General features: G+C 37.8%; 1 protein-coding gene across 1 annotated transcript in view; it reads left to right on the top strand.

Moving 5' to 3' along the window:
* CSMD1 (CUB and Sushi multiple domains 1) overlaps nt 1-21,637 on the top strand; it is a 1,150,797-nt gene that overhangs the window by 334,312 nt on the left and 794,848 nt on the right. Inside the window, exon 3 of the mRNA XM_035542943.1 lies at nt 19,533-19,645. Within this exon, the coding sequence (XP_035398836.1) occupies nt 19,533-19,645 (113 nt within the window). The remainder of the gene's footprint in view (nt 1-19,532; nt 19,646-21,637) is intronic.

Genomic DNA, 21,637 nt, shown 5'->3' with positions numbered 1-21,637 from the left:
TCTGGCAGCTTGTGGCATTAGAAGCTTACTATATGAACAGTGGTTTAAAGCCTGAGTTGTGTAATATTGTGTAGTAAGCCATATTACTTTTCTAAGAGCAATTTCTGTTTGAATAGTAACACAGCACTGAAAAGGTGATCAAGTCCAATATTCTTCAATATTTTCTTTCTTATATTCACATTTCCTTGTTGTACATACAAACTGTTGTTTCTCACCTTTTCACTGGGCACCTCTGAGAAGAGTATACCTCCTTCCTCTTCATTAAGTTCTTTTCTCCAATCAGGTCATAAAATACCGTTTTAGGTCATACTTTTGCCTTCTTTTCTCTAGCTAATTCATCTGATGCCTTACACAGGTCATGACTTCAGTTCACAAGCATCTTAACGGCCTGTTGCTAGAGTCAGTCATTTTAGTTTGTCAACATCCTCCCAACTTTTTTTTTTTAATTCTTTTTTATTAGCCTCTAGAAATATTATTAATTTCAGCTAATTTCATGTCTAAAATTAGGCAAGAAATCAGGTCAGCTTCCTTGAATCAATGAAAGAAAAATATTCATCCTATCTTAAGAGATGTCTATCTTACTTATCAATTTATTCTATTTCTTTTCTCAGCCCTCAATGTTATCTCATAATTTCAATTTTTCTATCTCGATTTTATGAGCTAATCTAATCCTCCTTCTTGTCAATACTTTTTTCTAGTTTTGTTTCACTATCATGCTCCTAATATAGATATATTCTTCAGATAATTATAAACATTTCTGAGAAGACTGGTCCGAAAACCCAGACGTGAATACACTGCTAGTGATCTCTCTCCTGTCTAACACTTTCCCATCTTGTAATTAAACTACTAGGGGATTTAGATCCACTGACTTCTGAATTTTGTCTGTTCATTATCTGCAGTGGATCTTTAAGTTTAGCTCTCAATCACCATACAGTTATGTAAATCTCAGATGCTGTGATTTGCAGAATTATATGTATTCTTCTGTCCAGTTATGATTGAATTTGTCATCTACATGAAGGATATCATTAGAGGTACTCAGAAGTCTTCCACTAAGAGTGATCTTTCAATGGAAAAGGTACTATTTTATCAAAATTTTATAAGCATGTACTTAATTTAGTAGAACTTATACAAGGAAATATCTCACAACTCCAGGATTATTTATTTTCTCCTTAAAATAAATTAATAATAATAAAAATGATACTACTACTGCAGCTGCACCACCTGTATCAGAACTGGCAATTTTCCAGGCATCACCTCCTGAGGTGCTGGCGTGTTAAACCTGTTCTTTTTTTCCTCACTATTCCTCAAAGACTCAAAACTCTCAGTCACAGGAAAAAGATAACATCCCACAAACTCTTTTCAGGAAGTAAAACAGGATACATATATACATATTAAATATAAGCATTTTCATAGAGCAGGAGAAACATATCCAAAACACACATATCCAGAAAGCAACCACAGTAAGTGGTCTCTTAGCATAGAGTCAAGATGGAGCAATAAAATTGAGTCATAAAGAACATGTTGAAGTTGCTTCAAAATAAATGTTCCATGAGGATCTGTACTCCCACACTACTTGTTCTTGGTTTTAACATAGTATTCACTAAAACTACAACAAAACCAAAAGCACGTGCAGAATAGATACTGATATGGAAGGAAAAGGGGCTTATTTTGATAGGTGGAGATACATTATTAAATGATACATCCCAGATCAAATGACACAGGCAACACAGAAGCTTTTAATACTACCAACCATATGGAAATTAAAAGATGAAAGTGCTCTCATTCTGCAATATTGAATAACACTGTTTCATCAACAAATCAATAAAAGGTAGGCTTTGTGTTTAGGAACAGGTAACCATGAAACTGAAGTTACAGATCTGTTGCAGATAAGGCTGAAACAATTTCACTGGGTTATTTAATCCATCTACCTTTCTCATACCATGATCAAATACAGGTTTCTAAAGAAAAAAGAGTGAAAAATGACAGATTACAACCACTAGGGTCTCTTAGTAGAGAACCGTAATTAAAAGAAAACACCACATACTTGTATTAAAATAAGTGAGAGCTAACTTAAGACAGAACACAGAGAGAAGGGAAATCAAATCTTTTCACCATAGTATGAAATGGGAACTGCAGAGTGGTTGGTAGGAGAAAATAGCATCCATACCAAAGAAGCTTGTGGTTTAGAACTGAAAGGAGCTTAGAAAAGTAGCATGACCGAGAAAAAACAGAATAGCTCTCTCTTTTGTATGTATTCCTCTTGATTCTTTCAGTTCTTACAATTATTTTTCTTTTTGTATTTTCCTTTCTCTTTCTTCTTTCTTCTCTTCTCTTCTCTTCTCTTCTCTTCTCTTCTCTTCTCTTCTCTTCTCTTCTCTTCTCTTCTCTTCTCTTCTCTTCTCTTCTCTTCTCTTCTCTTCTCTTCTCTTCTCTTCTCATCTATTTTTTTATTCTAATTTACTTGCAGAGAATTGTCCTTATCCTTACGCAGTTTTCTCAGTTGCCTTTCTCACCCCCGTCTCATCTCTCCATCCAGGTAACTTTCCTGTTAGGTTTATTTCAAAAAGGCAAATTTTAGTCATGGAGGCTAGTCTATCTAGGCTTTTTTTATAGTCGTTGGAGAGAAATAGGTTGTTTTAGACACTGTATGAAAGCAGGAGCTGAATCCTGGAGAATAGTCTACTCCTTCATTTGCTACAAGCAGTTTAGCAGAATCTGAAACCTAAAAAGGAAATATAAACATTTTCCTTTGAAAATTGATTCTTTTCATTCAGAAAAGACTCAGTAGTCTGTCTTTAAAAACTTCCATGGTAATTTCTTCCTTGAGAATTGGTAGGAGAAACTTTGTCAGGTCAGCCAAATTCTCTAAGTGTAAACTAAGGCTAAGTAACTTTTTCCATAAAATAACGTTGCTTCCCATGTCTTCTTTCTTCCATATCCGCTTTGAATACTATCTTCATTCACATCCTGTGCTCTTCTTTCTCAGTTCCATAGATGGCTCCCCTGAAGCCTGTTATTTTATTGATCTCAGTGGTTCTCTTGCTTTTTGTATTTGTTCTGTCATCCACATGAATTGCAGTCATTGCTTCTCAGCTAGTTCATATCTCTCTATCCCTTTCCCTACTAGCCATTACTTGGCTAAGCAGTTAATCCCCACATTAACACCTTGTCAGGGGAACAGCTAAGTACTGCTGCAACCCATGGTATGCCTGCGTAACAGGTATATGGAATCTTGTATGATGGTCTGGTCTTAAAATCCTTCTCTGGCCACCAAGGTCATCAGAGACTTGGGAAGCCACTTCACCAAAGCCATCTTCTTATATATTAAAACAACAATTTCCACAAGTCAGGAAATGCTAAGAAATAGCTAAGCTTTACTAATTGTTCTATATAAATAGGAGGCAGTGACAATAAAAATACAGCCACATAGAAAGAAATTCTAAGCAATGGGTTTGACTTTAATATAAACTCCTATTCACATTAATGAGAACAACTGACAATAGGAGTGAGGTTCTGAGTTATGACAGAAAATATAAAACTGAAAGTTCTTCTACAACAGCAATTCCTTTAGCATTGACTTTAAGTGGCCATCTTAGGTTTCCTCCATATCAAACAATGTTATGTCTGCTCCCTCCTTCTCTTGTAAGTACTCACAGGCAGCCTGCAGGCTACCTATAAAAATGGATAGCAGAAGCCAGCAGATGACTTGTCTAGGTTTGTTGGTGGTACTCTGTTAAAGCAAAACAAAACTAAAACTATTAACTCTGTTCAAATAGTCAAGATCTTGCATAATCTGAACAAATGTGGGTAAGTAAGGGCAGCTTTGGGCACCTCTCACAGAATTATCTGCAGGAGTAAACAAAATGTAACAGCCTGACAGATAGTGCAGAGCACCACCATTTTCCTGCAGAAATTTGCAGAAATCCTGCAGAAATACATGTTACAGGCAGAATTTGCCCAATATTCATCTTGCTTCAGTTAACTAGCCAATGCCGATTGCTTGGGGCTAATGTATAAATACTATAATGCAATTCTAAGGGAAAGTTTGCTGAAATTAGAAGTATGAGCAAGAAAGACTTTGCATACATCCTTTCTCTGGAAGAAGCACTTTGAATGAGAACATTTTAAACTATCAAAATATGACTCATCTAAACAGTTGTTAGGGCAAGTCATCCGTAAGAAACAATTTGTTCCAAACTAAAAATTATATTACTATAGATAATCTCAATGATGATCATAAGCCCTGAAATGATATATTATATATGTAAGGATTAAAGGACAGGAGAACAAGATAGAATTTTCTAATAGGAGGAGCTCAACCATCAAATTATGCATCTGAGGGCAAACCTCTACCGAGGTGACTTAAAACATAAGCACAGAAAATGATCAGAAAGAAAGAGGTGAAATATCTCTCAGTACGACATATTTCTAAACTTACTTCTGGAATGTGATATTTCAGGTTCAAGCTACTAAAATGTGTTCACTATTAAATATAGCAAGAGATTGCTCTGCTTCATTACTTCTGAATATGTTGAAGATCTATTGATTAGAGGGTGCATTGATAAGATGGCTTCATAAAGAGAGCAATTTGACTGTAATCATTAAAATCTGTATGCATACTAGCAACTTTAGGTAGATCACAATGAGAATTCAGTACAATAAACTACGCCATATAATGGAGCAGGATATGTATGAGGCAAGAATTAATGAAAATTAGTGGTAAGCTGACATTTCAATGCAATGAGTTTTGCTCTAAAGAAGAAGACAAACAACCTATAAATTTGATTATAAATTCAATGTACTCTGGGATTCATTAACTGCTCTACCAAAGAAATGTAATGCATAGCAAATGCTCGCTGGTGTAGTAAAATAAAGGTATTAAAAATGTGTTAGCTAAATATTGTTAGCACTGGTAACCATATCAGCAAAGATATAAAATTAAGGGTTTCTTCATATACTAACAACCAGTAAAAACTTCCCAAAGGTACATACTAAGCACGCAGATTTCATAAGGATTCTGGATCTTTGCTGTGGTATGTAGTCCTTACTAGAGGATAAGAAAGAAACTGCACTACTATTTTGTCTTTCAGTCCCACCTATCTGCACTGTAAATGGATCTAATGGTGAAAATCCAATCACTAGCATGTCTCTGTGTCTTGACAGCCTATGTCAGATACTCTTGTATGTGCAGTGCTCCTCCCATTCCTTTTACAGTGTACTCATACTCTGCATAGATAAGATATTTGAATTGCAGCACTGAACTACACAAACAACGACTCACCTTCTTGAAGGTTTTGAATAATGGAAGTGATATACTTTAGGAAACTATGAGTATATGATACTTAATATAGCACAGTATAAAGTTAGCCAAAAGCACTCACGTATTTATCAAATGTTTTGAGAATTGACCACTATTTTGTACTAGTAGTAGCAGCCACTGCTTGTAAGTGCCATTTGAAATTATCAAAACTAGTTATCAGCAGAAGACTTTTTTAAAAGTTAAATTTAGATAAAATGAATTTTATGTCCCACTGAAATTCCCACTAGATTTCTTTTTTATAAAGTACAAACAAGCCAGGCAGCAATTTTGACAGGAGGTATTCAAGTATTAAGTGATATATACTGTACTAAATACCTAGTATGATGAGTAGGAATAACAGAAAGACTTCAAACAATTGCCTAGGGAAAAAAAAAAAAAAAGAAAAAGAAAAAAAGAAAAAAGAAAAAAAAATGTCATAGCTGTTGGGAGTAAAACACAAGAGCAGAAAGTTAATATAGTGAGCTTTGTGCAGACAGTCTGAAACTGTCAAAGCCTGACCCCTTTCAAGTAGACCTGTCAGACCAATTAACTTAAGAGGGAAAAAAAAAAGAATGCAAAGTCATAATGAGGTGACAGTGAAAGAAAATTCTTTCCTCAGTTCTGAAACAGGATACCTTTTTTTTTTAGTGAGTGAAAAAGAGTCCTAGGGGCACATTTATAACATGTATAACATATAATAATACTATCCCTCTGAGAGGATTCTTTAAGATGAAAATATAAGTAGTTTGGAAAGACAGAGAAGGTAAGGAAAGGTCTCATTTGATTGCTCCAACAGCTTTTGATTTTGCAATTACTTCATCAGTGGTGCTTTCCCAAGTAAGGATTTTTTAGTTTTATTTTTTTGTCATACAGATCTGACAAATGTTTCCAGTCATATCCCAAACATTCTGGAGATCTACATTTCATTTGCCAAAATGAATTGCTTACAATGAGACAATAGCACATTATTTTAAGTTTATATTGATTTGAAATACTTAAATCTACTAGTCCTATCTCCCTAATTCTCTCTACAATTTGTAAAGCACTTGTCTTCAAAAGAATTTTGTTAGTCTGTAATGTTATTCTTATTTTGCAAATGGGAAACTAAGACACGGAAAAATTAAGACATATAACTTCCAATATTTTGGAACTGATTGATCTGCTGAGAACAGACCAATCCCTGTAAAACAGATGAATATGATATAGAAGTCAGCTTTAAAGTTTGGATGGAAGATGTATTAAAAACAATTGTTTCTTTATTTAGCTTGTTTTTTATTTTGTATCACTTTTATGTTCTCATTTTCAAAAACTGTGATCAGTAACGTGGAAAAATGTCATTTTCATGAGAGCAATTGCAAAATAATCACTAGAAAATAGCATAACAGAATATTTTACTCTAAAATATGTACAGCTTTAATTAGCTGGCTTATTTCATTAATCGAAAAGGGTATATGTCAATAAAAATTTTGTAAAGAACTGTCAGATCCCAGATTACTAATGGAAATGACTTCAATCATTTGGGGAGTGGAGGTCAGGCCCTGATCTCTTCTCTCCGGTGACAGCAACAGGACCCGGAGGAACAGCATGGAGCTGGGACAAGGGAAGGTTAGGCTGGGTGTTAGGAAAAGGTTCTTCACGGAGGGGGTGGTCGGGCACTAGGACAGGCTCCCCAGGGCAGTGGTCGTGGCACTAAGCCTGACAAAGCTCAATAAGCATTTGGACAATGCTCTCAGACGGGGTCTGTTTTTCGGTGGAGCCATCATTTGGACTCAGTGATCCTTGTGGGTCCTTTCCAACTCGGGATATTCTATGATTCTGTGATTAGCATGTTAGTATGTAATTTGAATGGATCTGGACAGTCTTGCCTGTGCAAAAGAGATAATGGAAATCTGCAAAGTCATGTAAGTATTCAAAATTTTACCGTGTCACATAAGGTATATTTGAACCTGTGTACATTCCCAGAATAAAGTTCTAGGCATAAATCTTTTATTTTCTTTACAGATGAAACATCGAGCACTATCTAAAGTGGTTGTTAAAATACATTCATGTTTGGACATTACTGTATTTTTTTAGATACCTCCCTATTGCTGCAAAGGAAAAACATGCTGTTTGTACTAAAATCTCATCTATTCAAGTATTTGCTAGCATATTTTCTTTTGCCGCAAGGCCTTTGCTTAAAGTGGTACCACCAAAAAGGCTAGAGAAGTTTTTTACTACTGTAATCCAATTTATAAAAACATTAAAAGAAAGCTTCAGAAATTAATTTATTTTCCCCCTTAGGCTATTTTTGTGTGTTGCAGGGCTTCTAAGCCACTTGTTATCATTCCATTTCCATTTACAGTGGCTTCGTTTCAATGATTTTTGTGGAGGTGCTCTGATACTGTAATAAAAGGTGAGCCTGTAAAACCTAGGGAGGTGGAAATGTGGGTGATTTTTCAGTTATTAGTGGCTGGTGTGTGAAGAGAAAACGAGTACTCTCAACAGACTTTTCCTTTCCAGATTCCATTTATTATAGAGGCATAAAATACCATTTGTGTTCCTATGATAGGGTTTTGAGGTTTGGGGTGTCTTTCCTTCCTTCCTTCCTTCCTTCTTCCTTCCTTCCTTCCTTCCTTCCTTCCTCCCTCTCTTTTTCTCTCTTTCTCTCTCTCTTTCCCTCTCTCTTTCCCTCCCTCTCTCTCTTTCTCTCTCTCTCTCTCTCTCTCTCTCTTTCTCCCTCTCACGTATGAGAAGTTCTGTACGTTTTTCATTTCTGAACCATTCACAAATGGGGCTACGAATATAATCTACAGCATTATGAGTGATTTAGAATGGTTGTGATTTAGAATAAAACAAAGTTTCAGATAAAATGCATCTTCATTTATTCTGAAGTTATATCAAATGTTCATTGCTGTAATGTTGTTCCCAGTCTTATGTGGCTCTCTCTTTAAAGCCTTTTGACATATGAAATACCAGCCAGCTTCAACTTTGCAGTTGTATAAAATAATGGATCAGTATAGGCTGCTGTGGATTAATGGATTAATGCAATGTACTCACCTAAAAGATGATTGAAAGTAGCATCCACATGTGAGAGTAATCAGACAAAGCTTACATAAACGTAAGCTTAAACTGATTAATGCAAACATTTTCAAAGATTGTATCTTAGATTGTTTGACAAAGTAAGGGTGACAAAGAACACTGAGAGGTCTAAGTTTTTCTGATTGAATTCCTAATCTTTTTATTTAATAAGAAATGTTAAATCTCATCTGTAAGCTATTATTAACAATGGTCTTAGTACTATATTTTTATTACCAAACTAATCTTACTTTCATTAGTGAGCCTGTTACCCATAGAGATATAGGTAAAGGATATAGTTATGAAAATCATGAAATTATGAAAATTGGCTGTTTACATGATTTGCCAAATTAGGATTTATTTGGAGCAAAATTATTAATTAATTGAACCAAATCACATTCGTGTTTACATGTGTTTAACTTTACTTTTACTGGGTCCACCTGGGTTCATATACCAGTATACCTGAGAGGTGTCTTTGGTCTAAAGAATCATTAGCTTTAGCGTAACTGAAGAAACTTCTTTCTCATATTGGGAAAATATTGGTTTTATTCACCTAGCAACAAGTTTATAGCATTGCTTCATTTTTCACAATGTTTTATAGCACTACTTTTTTCCCCCCAGTTTTATCAAATATTAGACAATGTTTTCTTTCAATATCATTTAGTATGGAAACATATGAAGCTATTTCTGTTGCTGAACTTTTTGTGTAATGGATAGAAATCATGCAGAAATACACAGTACAATGCTGTAAAGAGAAGTTCTGTCAGAAGAAGGAGGCACTTCAGCATAGGCCTGGCATGGTGCCTTGGCCTAGCAGTTCATTTAGCATGTAGCTGTCAGTCTTCCACCCATTTCAGACTGTACAGTGACTTTTTTCTTCTGTAGCTTGCACTATATTGGAGAGTGGGACTGTGGGGAAGTAATGCACCATCCCATTATGCAAGCCCATGAGTTACATAAGGCTCATTTTCTGTCAGTGAGCACTGGGTGGGCCATCATCTCTCAGATCTTCCTTGTGATCCCAGCTCCCACCATCCTGTGGTGGCCAATGAGACCTGCCAGGTCTCCTCCAGCAGCCACCATTCCTGCCAAAGCCCTGAGCCCTGCCACTTTTCCTTAGATCTGCCTCTGCTTCAGTTCCCCTCCCAGCCCTATACTAGTTTGGCAGTTGCCAACTCTTCTCACATTTTCCTGTTCCCTTATGGATATCTGGTGATTGTGGTTGCGAATTTGCAGTTTAAGATTTTTCTACAGTAGATGGAAGTGTAGTGTTGCTGCTGTGGCAGTTTGGTTGTTATCTAGAGAAGCCAGCTTCTTTTTCTGAAGGTTAAATATGTCAAAATTGTTAAGCTTGCAGCTTTTTTCTGCTTACTGGCTGAACGCGGTGAGTTCTGGTTATAAGGGACTTTCTGGACTTTACTGAGGGAAGTTTTTGTTTTGATTGCTTCCTTCCTTCTCTTACTAACAAAATATTAATTTTATAATCTTGCAATTAATGCTTTGTCAACCTAAACTTATAGGAAATATCAGAAAGCTTCCACATTACCATGCTATGGAAAAATACATCTGGATTTAGCTATGTGAAAAGCTTGAATTAAAATCTATTACTTATCTGTTCAAAACTGATTAAAAATTTGAGATTGTAAATACTAAATTTCAAATGAAAGAGCACCCAAGTAAGAGATGAGCCTTTTGTATACTGCGTGTTGTTAAAATAAATAAATAAATAAATAATAATAATAATAAAAATCTTTAAGCAAGCTAGGACAGGTGGTCCACTAATGAAATGCGCACAGCTTAACCACATCTAGTTAGGACTGAGGAACACCTGACATTAATTAATAAAATGAGGAACGGAGGGAACAGCTGAGGGGTTTGAATGAGTTTCATGTAGTGCAGTGAGCTATGGAAGAGGGCTGGTGGAAGAAGTCTTGGGGGTTCTGAGGTTGTTTATTTTTCATCTATTTATTTTTTAATGAAAGGATGAATGGGAAGTAGGGAACTGGAAGAGCAGTACTAGACTTTGCTGTGGGCCTAGTACCTGAGAGAGGCTGATGATGTAGAAGTCTGAAGCTGGGGAAAATACCACAGGGGAAGACTTGGCTGCAATAAGAAGAGTAAGAGGTTTTAATTCATGTTTTTTTTTGTTTGTTTGTTTTTGTTTTTTTTTTTTTTTCCCTAGGAGAGAAAGCTGATTAACATTCATCGATGTGAAGGGATGTTGCTGTGTTTTTTCTTTATGCTAGAGAGATGGGGAAGCAAAGCGTAATTCTTGTGTGGAGGACTGTATTCTCTCTGTGCTAGGGCTCCTGTCAGTTGCAATGTTTCCCTGTGCCTTTTTTTTTAAGGGAATGATCAATGTTACTTTAGATTTGAGTAAAGTCATCAAATTAATGCTTCTGAATGAAAAAACTTATGTTGAACAACTTGTTCTGTGTGTTTTCCCTCTTTCTGGGGTATGACTGAAAGAAAAAAGTTGAGGGGGATATGATTGGGGATAGTGTTTATGTATATATATACATGTTTAGCTTATCTTGTGTGATAGAAAATAAGTTATAAAACATAGATCTTGTGCTGACGGTATAGTAGTTCCTCATGCCTTTATGTATGAAACTAGTACCTGACCCAGGTTTTAAATGATTGCTTCCTGTTGGCAAAAGAATGTATGTGTATTATTAAGATAAGGCTTCTTTTCAGCAAGTAACAGCCTGGTTTGCTGAAATAGATATACTTGTCTCTTGGCTTTAGGCTCTATTAAGTGCCTTCACCTACTGGGTAACTGTTCTGTCTATACTGACTGTCAGCACTGAGGAGTTTGCCCACAGGGATAGCATCTTAAAATGATGATGAAAAGAGAGGAAATTAAATATAAAGCTTTAACAGTGTGCTGTTCTGTGTTGAGTGCAGCTGCCCAGGTGACAGCCAGGGGGCTGCAGGGTGCCTCTGTGAGGAGAGGCCGGGTCTGCCCCAAGCCGGACACAGCCGGTTCCAGCCGGCTCCAACGGCCCCGCTATAGGGCATGGCCTCTAGCAGATGTATTAAAGAAGGTGAAACACTGCACAGCAGAATAAGGACTGTGGAAAGCTGTGAGGAACAACCCTGTCAAGACCAAGGTGAGAGAAGGAGAGGAGAAGGTGCTCCAGAGAGCACAGGTTCCACTGCAGCCTGTGGAAACTGCAGCCTGAGCAGATATCTGCACTGCATCCTGTGGGGGATTACCCTGGAGCAGGTGGATATTCCCCAAGGAACCACAGACTGTGGAGAGTCCCTGCAGGACTAGGGGAAAAGTGTGAGAGGGAGGGAAAGGCTGAGAGAAGTTGTTAGGAGTGAGCACAGACCCTATTCCCCACCCTGTGCTGCTCCTGGGGTAGAGTGAGGGGCTGTGGAGGTGGAGGAGCTGGGACTGAAGGAATGATGTTGAACCAAGGACAAAGGGGTGTGTGGAGGAAGGCTTTTTTTTTTCTTTTTTTTTCTTTCTCACTGTTCAACCCTATTTTAATTGGCAATAAGTTAACTTTCCCAGAGTTGAGTCTGCTTTGCCTGTGGTAGTAACTGGAAGAGATCTCCCAACCTTTAACTTGACCTGTGGGCTTTCTGGTCTTACCTTCTCTCCTGCTAAGAAGGGGGAGTGAGACAGTGGCTGCATAGGGTTTGGCAGCTGGCCAAAGTCAATCTACCACAAAGGCACTAATAAGCTGTATCCAGGAATCCATAGTCATATCTTGATTGCTTTTTTTTTTTTTTTCTTAATTCAGACCACTAATAGCATATGCATATTATAGACTTGGTGATGTTGGATGTCTAAAAAAACATAGAGGAGTTTTTCCTGGATTTTTATTGAGGGCACAGTTCAAGGATAATTCCCAGTTAGACAAAATGTGAGTGAGATAATTCTGGAGAACTGCAGTAGGCTGAAGTCCTAGTTTGTAAGAGTTCCCTTTGACTTGCCTCACCTTCTGATGTGTAACTGATCAACACAATCTTTGAGACAGCACCTCCATGTAGCTGTTTTTGTATGGTATGGCAAGTTTGATAATGAACTTAAGGATGTTGTCTATTGAATGACAAATTCAGGAATAGTGTATACATCCTGAAAAAACTGTGATAGTGATGGCAGGCACCTCTGTGGTGTTTCATGTGGCAGTTGATGACCTCTACCACTTTATGATAAAATCAGATTTATTTTCTTCTGTAGACTTGGAAAAAAAAAAAAAACTCAGATTTTCATTTTTCACTGGTTTGCCCAAAATTGCTTTTGGGGTAACACATCGGAACTTGGACTTACTTATTACCTTCCTATTAATGACATTGATCCTTTTGGTGAATAGCTTTTGCCATTAACATCTGATAGCTAACTTCAGACAAGAACTTTTTGTCAAATGGAGTGTATTTATTTCTTTCAAGAACCCTTCAGGGAACAAGCTGTACAGATATGAGGTCTTGCATGCGCACACGCATAACAGGAACAGCACTAAAAATTTGTAACAGATCTGATTCTCTTTCTAAACATAGTCTTCATTGATTTTATTGGCCTAATCTGAAAAAAGAATCAGTCCTTATGAAGAAGCCCCTCTCTCTAAGTTTTTTTTTTTTTACTGTTTTTTCCCCTCTTAGATTTCCCAAAAGAATTTCTTAAACCTTACTGAAATTTTGATACGTGATAACCTGAGTTACATCAGTTAGTACCACGTCTAGCAAATAAAATGCTTAAGGTGCTTCGATTTTTACCTCCCCATGTACGCACAATTTATTGGCAATTGTGGAATTGGTACATATTCTTTTTAATGTGAACTAAAGAAATGAGATTCTTCATGTTGGATATCTGTTTCTGGTGGAGTTGTTCTAGCTGTTGTTCTAGGTTTTCGTCATCTAACCACTTCAACCAGGTGCAAAATGTTTCTTATTTAAAAAAAATAAATTATGTAGTGACTGGGAACAAGAAAGTTATAGTTGAAGGGAAGAGGAACAGTGTTACTTGTATGTCAAGGGTGTCTTTGAAACACCTGTGAAGATCAGTTCAAATTTAACTGTGCTTGAGTGTGTGTCAGTTGCTACATGGACAGTTGGGACTTACTAAAACTTCTTAACTACACTCAGCAAAAATTCAGTTCTTAATAAACTTACACAAGCAACCTAAAACTTCTTAGTCTGATAGTACTTGCATATTTCCTCATGAACTATTGAGTGTGCTGGCTTCTATTGTAGCTTGTGGTAGACACTGTGGCCATGCCTTTCTTATGGGTCATGGATTCATTGAGTAATTTAGGTTAGGAGAGACTATGGTTATCTGATCTTATTTCCTATTGAAATTGGAGCCAAATGTGAAGGTGGATTATGCTGTTCATGGCCCTGTTACCATGTGCTCAGTTTCACATGTTGTATAAGACAGTAAAAGTTAAAACAACCTGACTGAAAATCAAAAAGGCCAAGGGGAAGGGAGAAGTTCATGCTGATGCCATTTTACACAGCTGGGAAAAGCAACATTCTCCATGTTAAGGGAAGTTTCATTTTCTTATCCCTATATCTTTCCCTTTATTCCACAAATCCCACTGAAAGTGAATGTATTTAAAACAATTTTTACCACTTGCGTTGGCTTGCTGGTATTAAACTTTCTCAGTAAATTTTCCCAGTAGTTTTTCCCAGTTTTCATAGTACTTAATTTCATTAAGACCAGCCATAATCTTGCTTAGTCTTTATCTGCATGAAAGTTCTCTAAAAATGGTAGACAATGAACCTAAAGGCCACCAAAAGCAAAACATGGGCAGCCAACATTAAGCAACCCTTTTACTGCCATACAAGACTGTCCAGATTCAAAAGGAGATTATGGTTAATGTTACTAACAGCACCTGTAAATCTAAGAGAATTAATATAGAGATGTCTTCATCCATCATGAGTGTAAAGAAGGCGTGAAGAAAGGTTTGAGCTAATTCCAGTTGAAAAAGTTTCAGTTGCTTGGTCATGTCATCTTTTCAATATTCAAAGCTGAAGCAAAGGCACAGGAATTGTTGCTTCTAGAAACAGCCCAGCTCTCTGTGCTGTGCTTTGCACACTGCTGAGCTAAGCCAGGTAAACAAAACCAACACAGCTGCTGCTCATCCTGCTTGATTTCTACTTTTTTTGCTTTGCCCCGCCCCTTTCCCAGGTAATTGGTTGGGTGCCAGGTGGGCCTAATGGTATATAAGCTGCAGGTGTCCTACCAGAGAGCTCTTTCTGTTGGAGCTGCTTTTTGGGGTGAGTGCTTTGTTTTTTCCTTCAGCCACTTGCAGGGTGCTTTAGGTGGGTCACAGTGTAAGGGCTGATGTGTTTCCAAGTTGAGGGAGGTAAGCATGTCTTTTTGAGGTAACAACTAGTAGGATCTTTTAGAGTAAAGCAAGCTATGTAGTAGTAGGTGCCTTTACTGCATGCAGTTCTTCTTCAGGTGAGTAATTTTTAGAGCATGCTTATGGATAGGAAGATGATGTTACTTAGCGTGTTTGCCTTGTGGTTCTAGGTCTCCTATGATTTTTGCAGAATTATGGGGCTTACTGTGAATGTGACCTTATGCCTTCACCTGTGTGTCAAATACTGTCAAAGTTACAACCTTGGTGTTAAAGTGATGGAGCAGGGTTTAGGGGAAATGTATCATCCAAGCTCCCTGTGCCAGTGAGTATCTGAAAACAGTAGACGTATACACGTAAGGTGTAGTCTTTTTCAGGACTAGGGATAGTTTCTTATATTTCTGGAGCTTTTTTTCTGCTGTTTTGCTGGCTGTAGAGTCTTTAGACCTTGTAGCCTTCTAGATTTTAAGTGTTCGGAATTTCCTTAATAGAGGGATATTTAGCAGAGGTTGCTTGTTAACTTGTTTTTGGGATGTGGTACGGTACACTTCTGTTTTTGGGTTATGTTTTAATCTCTAGATATATCAAGCCCTTTGTGTAACTTTCCAGAGGAGTCATGAAGAGCTTCAGTATGTACAGCAAGGGGCTTGACCACATAGGTGCAGTATTGCCAAGAGGCTGAGCAGGGTCACCTTTTTCATCTGTGAAGGATAAAGGATAAGTCTGTGATTACCCCTGCTGGGGCTGCTGTGCACTCATGTCCTGTTGGCATTTGTGGACTGGAGGTGTTTTTTCTGGCTCTGGTCTCTGTGCTTGAGTCGTCTGCAAGGAGCTGTACTGTTTGTGTGTCCATCACGGATATGACCTTCTCTGTTTGTTTCTTGTAGAAAGAAAATAAATTAATTTTACCCCAAGCACTGCTACAGGCTGGGAGATGAGTGGTTAGAAAGCTGCCTGGCAGAGAAGGACCTGGGAGTATTGGTTGATAGTCGGCTGAATATGAGCCAGCAGTGTGCTCAGGTGGCCATGCTGTTAGGCATTGGAATGGGCTGCCCAGGGAAGTGGTTGAGTCACCATCCCTGGAGGTCTTTAAAAGACGTTTAGATGTAGAGCTTAGTGATATGGTTTAGTGGAGGACTTGTTGGTGTTAGGTCAGAGGTTGGACTAGGTGATCTTGGAGGTCTCTTCCAACCTAGATGATTGTGTATGATTCTGTTGGGTTTTCAGTATCTCCAGGCATGGAGGTACCAGATATTCTCAGGCAGCTGGTCCAGCATTTGACCACCATCATGGTGAATACTTTTTCCTAGTATAAAACTGAGTTTTTCTCTTGTGGCCACTTGTCTTCCTTCCCGTCTTTAGATCCAGTTTCTTTTTTGAAACTGCATTGTCTTTTTTTCTATGGTGTTCCAATAGGTAGCTGAAGACAGCAGTAAGGTTCACCTCGTAGTTGTCATCTTGTAAGGACTCAACATATATATTCCCTGCGATGCTCCTGTACATCGTGTGCTACAGGCCCCTAGACATCTTGGCAGCCCTCCAATGCACTTGCTGCAGCAAGTTTAGAGATGACAATGCAGGATGAAATGTTTTTCTCAGTTAAAGGCTAAAGTCAGTACTGGTGTGTGTACCATTGTGTTTCCAATTAGATGTTTTGTTTCTTCATTACAGGCAAGCGAAATACATTTCCTCTATGGTTTAAAAATATTGTAGCATGCATTTTATGCCAATTCATGCTACTGAAAGTTAAGGAAGTATAAATGTTTTAAAGTATTCTCATACTGAGTGTGAAGTAGTACAAGTTTATCAAATGGATGTCTTAATAGCAGGGCACTTGAAACAATTCTGCTTTCTTGGCACACACCTGTACACCTAAACAGCTCTCTTTTGGGTTGCAGTGAAGTCCTGGATGTTAGTTGCCAAAGTATGTTTCCAAGTTAAAGCAACATGTGAAGGTGTTTTCTTTTGCATGATGAAGTGAATGTGCAGAACAAGTTATGATTCATATGCTATAATTACCTAGAAAAAAGTGTTTTTAAGGGGAGGGAGGTGACTTGTTAGGTCAGCAGTGTTTTACTTCCAGAAATTACCTTGAAGAATCTGCTGTCTAGTTTTAGTTTGCTCTCAGTTTCGTGGCATTTGATGTCACTGAATTCGTGTACTATGAAAAAATGCTTTCTGAAGTATTCCAGACAGCAAGACTACTGTAGAGGCACCCAGGTAATCTGTTTAACAACTGAAACATAGAATTCTTCTATTGGAGACTTTCCCATAATCTTTTTGCAAGTTCTTGGTATTGCTGTAATCCTAAAAAACATATTTCAAGATGATGTATTATTTCCTTGAAGTTTACCACATACTTGCCTTATTGTAGGTTGTAAAATTTTTAGGTGCACTGATTAAAAGTGTAACAGAACTATTTGTCTTCCTTTAATGTGAACTTCAATGTCAATTAAGTTAACGAATGATCTAGGATTTCAAGGAGGATGGTACAGAAACTTACTGAACAGCTAGAGTCCATATTAGAGGAGAGATACTATTGTAACAGAATCAAAACAAGCAGGCCTAGAAACAGCAAGGAGAGGTTAAGCTGTCCAGTCACTACTCAAATGGGTTCATTTATATGAACAAAAGTCATGTCAAGTGGAGTAGACACTGATCAGGAATGAGGTAGCTTAAGCTGTGTGGTTCTGCATTTATATAATCTTTTGATTTTTTTTTTTTTGCCTATGTAAGGCGATGTGTTGAGGCATCTCCTTCTATCTTCTGTTTCAGCCTGACTCTTTAATTCCTTCCCCCACAATAGATGCAAGTTTCCTGGAACAGAGCTCTTTGAATCACTTCTCAGAGCAGGAAGAAACATGGATGTTAGATCAGAAAATACATAATGTAAATTAATAATGAACTGTCATAACAGTACGCTACAGATGTAGGGCAGTAGTGGTAACCACCATGATTTATTAAATAGAGCAAGAAGCACACTTCCCTAAAAACTGCAACATCTAAATAGATAGTGAAGGTGACAGAACATGCAAAAGCCTGAACGTAAGATGTGGCAGGCCTCGTGGTAGTTCTGGGGCTTGCGGATTGAGGGGAAAAAATCAAGTTGGTTAATTCCAGAATTGGAGTAAATGAGGTGGAAAGAGGAGTAATAGGTTGACAAGTACACAGAAGGTGAAAAGATTAGAGCAAACAGTTAATTAGCACATAGGAGACAAGGTTTAAAAAGAAACAAATAGCAGAAAGCCAAAGCAACAGAAGTTAAAAAAGAAAAGGCAATATGCATTCATCAGTATTTAAAGCTCTCCTCACTGACTTAGATATTTGACTCATCAGAGTCACTATAGTTTTCCAAACCTCAAAATTGGAAAGAGACTGGGTACCACCTGACTCCTGTAATTCAAGCATGGAGTTCATCTTGGATGTTTTTATGTATGAGAACTGAAGGTGGTCCTAAATAAACCTAATTTTGCACAGAACTCGTAGCTCAGTGAATCTGTTGTACGCTGTTTAGATGTTTATCCTCTGCAGTTCCAGATACCAATTAATGAACTATAGCATCAGAATACAGTAAATTTCAAAGGCAAGAGATTTTTTTAGAGGCACAGTTTTTCTTAACTATCCAAGGTGCAGCTATATCAAAGTGGTGGTGGTTGTTGTTTTTTCTAAAAAAAAAAAAAAAAAAAAACAAGCTGCTAAGAAGTCTGAACACAAGAATTTTGGCCTTGAACACCTCAAGGGATGGGGCATGCACGGCTTCTCTGGGCAACCTGTTCCAGTACCTCATCCTGGCCCTTGTCCTCAGGGCTGCTCTTAGTCTGTTCTCCACCCAGCCTGTGTTTCTGCTTGGGATTGCCCTGACCCAGGTACAGGACCTTGCACTTGGCCTTCTTGAACTTCATGAGGTTCACCCACCTCTCAAGCCTGCTGTGTTGTCCCTCCAGGGGATACTGGGGTGGTTGAAAACCCCATGAGGACCAGGGCTTGTGAATGTGACTGCTCCTATCTGTCCATAGAGGGCTTCGTCTGCTCAGTCATCCTGGTCAGGTGGTCTGTAGCAGACCCCCATTATGTTGTCATCTGTCTGTCCCTGCACTTGGAGGCATTTAATCCTGACCTATAAGCTCTCAGTTGGCTCCTCATCTATCTAATCAGTGTCAACCAGGTGTAACAAATTGTCTTTACTTTTTTATTGAAACATCAATAAACATTTTTTTTCTCCACTGTTTTATCCTCAAAATGCATCAAAACATTTGTTTGGTGAAATGATCTTAAAATTGGTGTTGCAGCATAAGAGTAGTGTATCCAAAATTCCGTTTTTATCTAAAGGTATGAATGCCCGTAAGATAGGAAATGTATGTTTTTTCTTGAAGACGTAAAATGGAAGTTTTCTTTGATATTCCAGTCAGGTGACAGAACAACCAATTAACGGTGGAACATACAAGATGCATGTATTTCTGAGGAAGCAGCTGGAGGACAGATGGGGTAGTCCAGACTATCAAATAGCTCTGCGAATCAAGACCTGGTTATCTACTTCTGGTGCCCTAAACTTACACAAAAGGATCTTAAAATGAATCCAATCCAAAAATTCTTCGTCTCTGGTAGTTTCAAACACATCTTTCTTTCAGTGCTCTGTGTTGGAGAGTGCACAGACATAGAGTTAAAATAGGGTTAAAGAGCTCAAGAACATCTTGAAATTTTGCAGTGAATATTTATTGCAACAGGAGCGAAAAGCATAACATGTTGGCAGTTTGGTTGTAGGAATATGAAGTTATAAGGCTGAACGCATGTAATTCGCATGAAGAGAGCTTTAATTTTTTATTTTAAAGGTTTTAACCATTTGTGCCTTTTTTATTGTGCAGGTTATCTGGATTTCAGCTGCCATCGTCTATTGTGAGCACAGGATCTATCCTCACCCTCTGTTTCACCACAGACTTTGCTGTCAGTGCACAAGGTTTCAAAGCTATCTATGAAGGTAAGAATTATTTTCCTACTTGGTCTTTGTTTTACTTGACATATGTTTTTGATGTTGAAATGTGTTTCAGTTGTCATTGTTTGGGGTTTGAATCATCATTGACTACTGCATAACCTTTTTTTTTCTGGCATATTTAAATTTTACTACATTGTAGCCATAGTCTTGATTTTGAAATTGAATTCAATCAAACATACTTTAATTTCTGCAGTGATTTTTAATCAAGTTGATTGGGTTTCTAAAGCTGGATTCAGAAATGCTTACGTTTAAATGGGTTTCTTATTATTTCCTAAATTTCTTTTGACAACTTCTTTAGGCAATGCCTGACTAAAGGGGTTTAATGATAAAAATGAGATGAGATATGGATACTAACTCATCCTGAAAATCAATCGGTAATCTTCTTAGGGGGAAAATGTATGTATATGTACATATAAGGGTTTTTTGTTTGATTTCAAAAAGCAAAGCAGTTCAAAGCCAGCTCTATGGAAGATGTTAGAGTATGGTGATGACTGCACAGTTCTGAGGGGAAAACTGAGGCCGAGCATTTATGTATTCAATAGTTAAGTCATAAAACCAGACTGAATCAATTTGTGTAATATGATGACTTGTACAAAAGGCTTTGAGATCTGTAAACTCTTCTTAGAGTTGGGTAGTGAAGGTGTTTTGAGTATAACTTCAGAATTACATTCAAACTGAGTGTGAACACTAGTTTGGTTGTGTGTTAACTTTCTGTGCTTTCTGGTTGGGGTGGGTAGCTCAGGAGTACCTTTCTTTCCCTGGTTGCTATTCCCCATTTCCTTTGTCCTCCAGAGCCTTGTCAGCTGAATAGCAGGAGTATGTCTTTCTTCCTCTTGGTTTTCTTTTTACTTGGTCTAAACTTGGGTGAGGGCTGTGAGGAAAGTTTCATTTTAATATTCTTCAAGTTTTATTAGATAAGCTGAGAAGGTCCATCAGACATCACAAACACCAGCAACTGTCGCTGTTTTCTCAATAGGAAGCTGTTTTCTATGTATGTGTATCTTTCTCTTCTAGCAGTGTGGTAGCGCATTTCATCCTTTCATGCAAGCTGAGCAGTCGGTTTTTTGTATGGAAAAAGACATGAAGAATGCTAAAGGACATCTCTTGACTGTCAACTTAGGAACACGCACAGAGCCACAGGCTGTAATATAATGACACTTCCTGCTGGCCTACTTTCTTGCTTAAAAAAAAAAAGGCAGGAAGAGCTGTAATTAACATTGACAAATGGCACCATTCTCTGATTAAACAACTCTGCCCCCTTTCAGATTTATTTCTGTAAGCCTGGCATGTCCATGAGCTTTAAATTGACTTTGAAATATGACATTCAGCTCCCCTAAAACGGTGGATAACTCTCCAGTGATGGTGTCACCGCGTATGGACAGGCAGTGGGGGACTGATGATTTGGGAAGGATTTGCAGTAGTGAGGGGTTAGGTGTTTATTTTATGAAGACTTGGGATGAGTTCTGTATCAAACATGACTGCTGTAAAGGACAATAGGACAATAGCTCATAGATCAAGAATCCCTGTAACCGTGCCTGCTTTTTTTTTTGTTGTTTTTGAGTGACCCCTTTTGGCTCATATTCCATATGTGGTAGGTAGGTGATCAGCCTGTTTGGGACAAGGGCATACAGCCAGATGTTACCAGTCACTGCTAATCTTTATAGCCACTCTGCTGGTTGCCTATCCCTGAGCTAGTTTGCTTTTACTAAAAAGTATCTAGTTATTCCTGGGTTTAGCCAGCTCTTTCATTCTTCTTTCATTCTTCTGTGGAGTAAGGGGATTACTGTTCAGTTGAAAGCATTGGTGTGTGTGTGTTAAATTGTTACTGATTGCTGCCATTTAAGACTTGGGAACACTGAGTGGTTGTAATACAGTTTGAGAAATGCAGTTTTAAACTGTGAGGGAGTGATTCTGTAACAAACTTTTGTATGGAATGTAGAAGAGCTTACAATATCCAAAAATAGTTATTGGAACAGG

This window comes from Cygnus atratus, chromosome 3 (genome assembly GCF_013377495.2).
Source record: "Cygnus atratus isolate AKBS03 ecotype Queensland, Australia chromosome 3, CAtr_DNAZoo_HiC_assembly, whole genome shotgun sequence".
NCBI lineage: Eukaryota > Metazoa > Chordata > Aves > Anseriformes > Anatidae > Cygnus > Cygnus atratus.
Note: the sequence above shows the minus strand (reverse complement) of the source record. Positions and strands in the feature narration are given on the sequence as shown.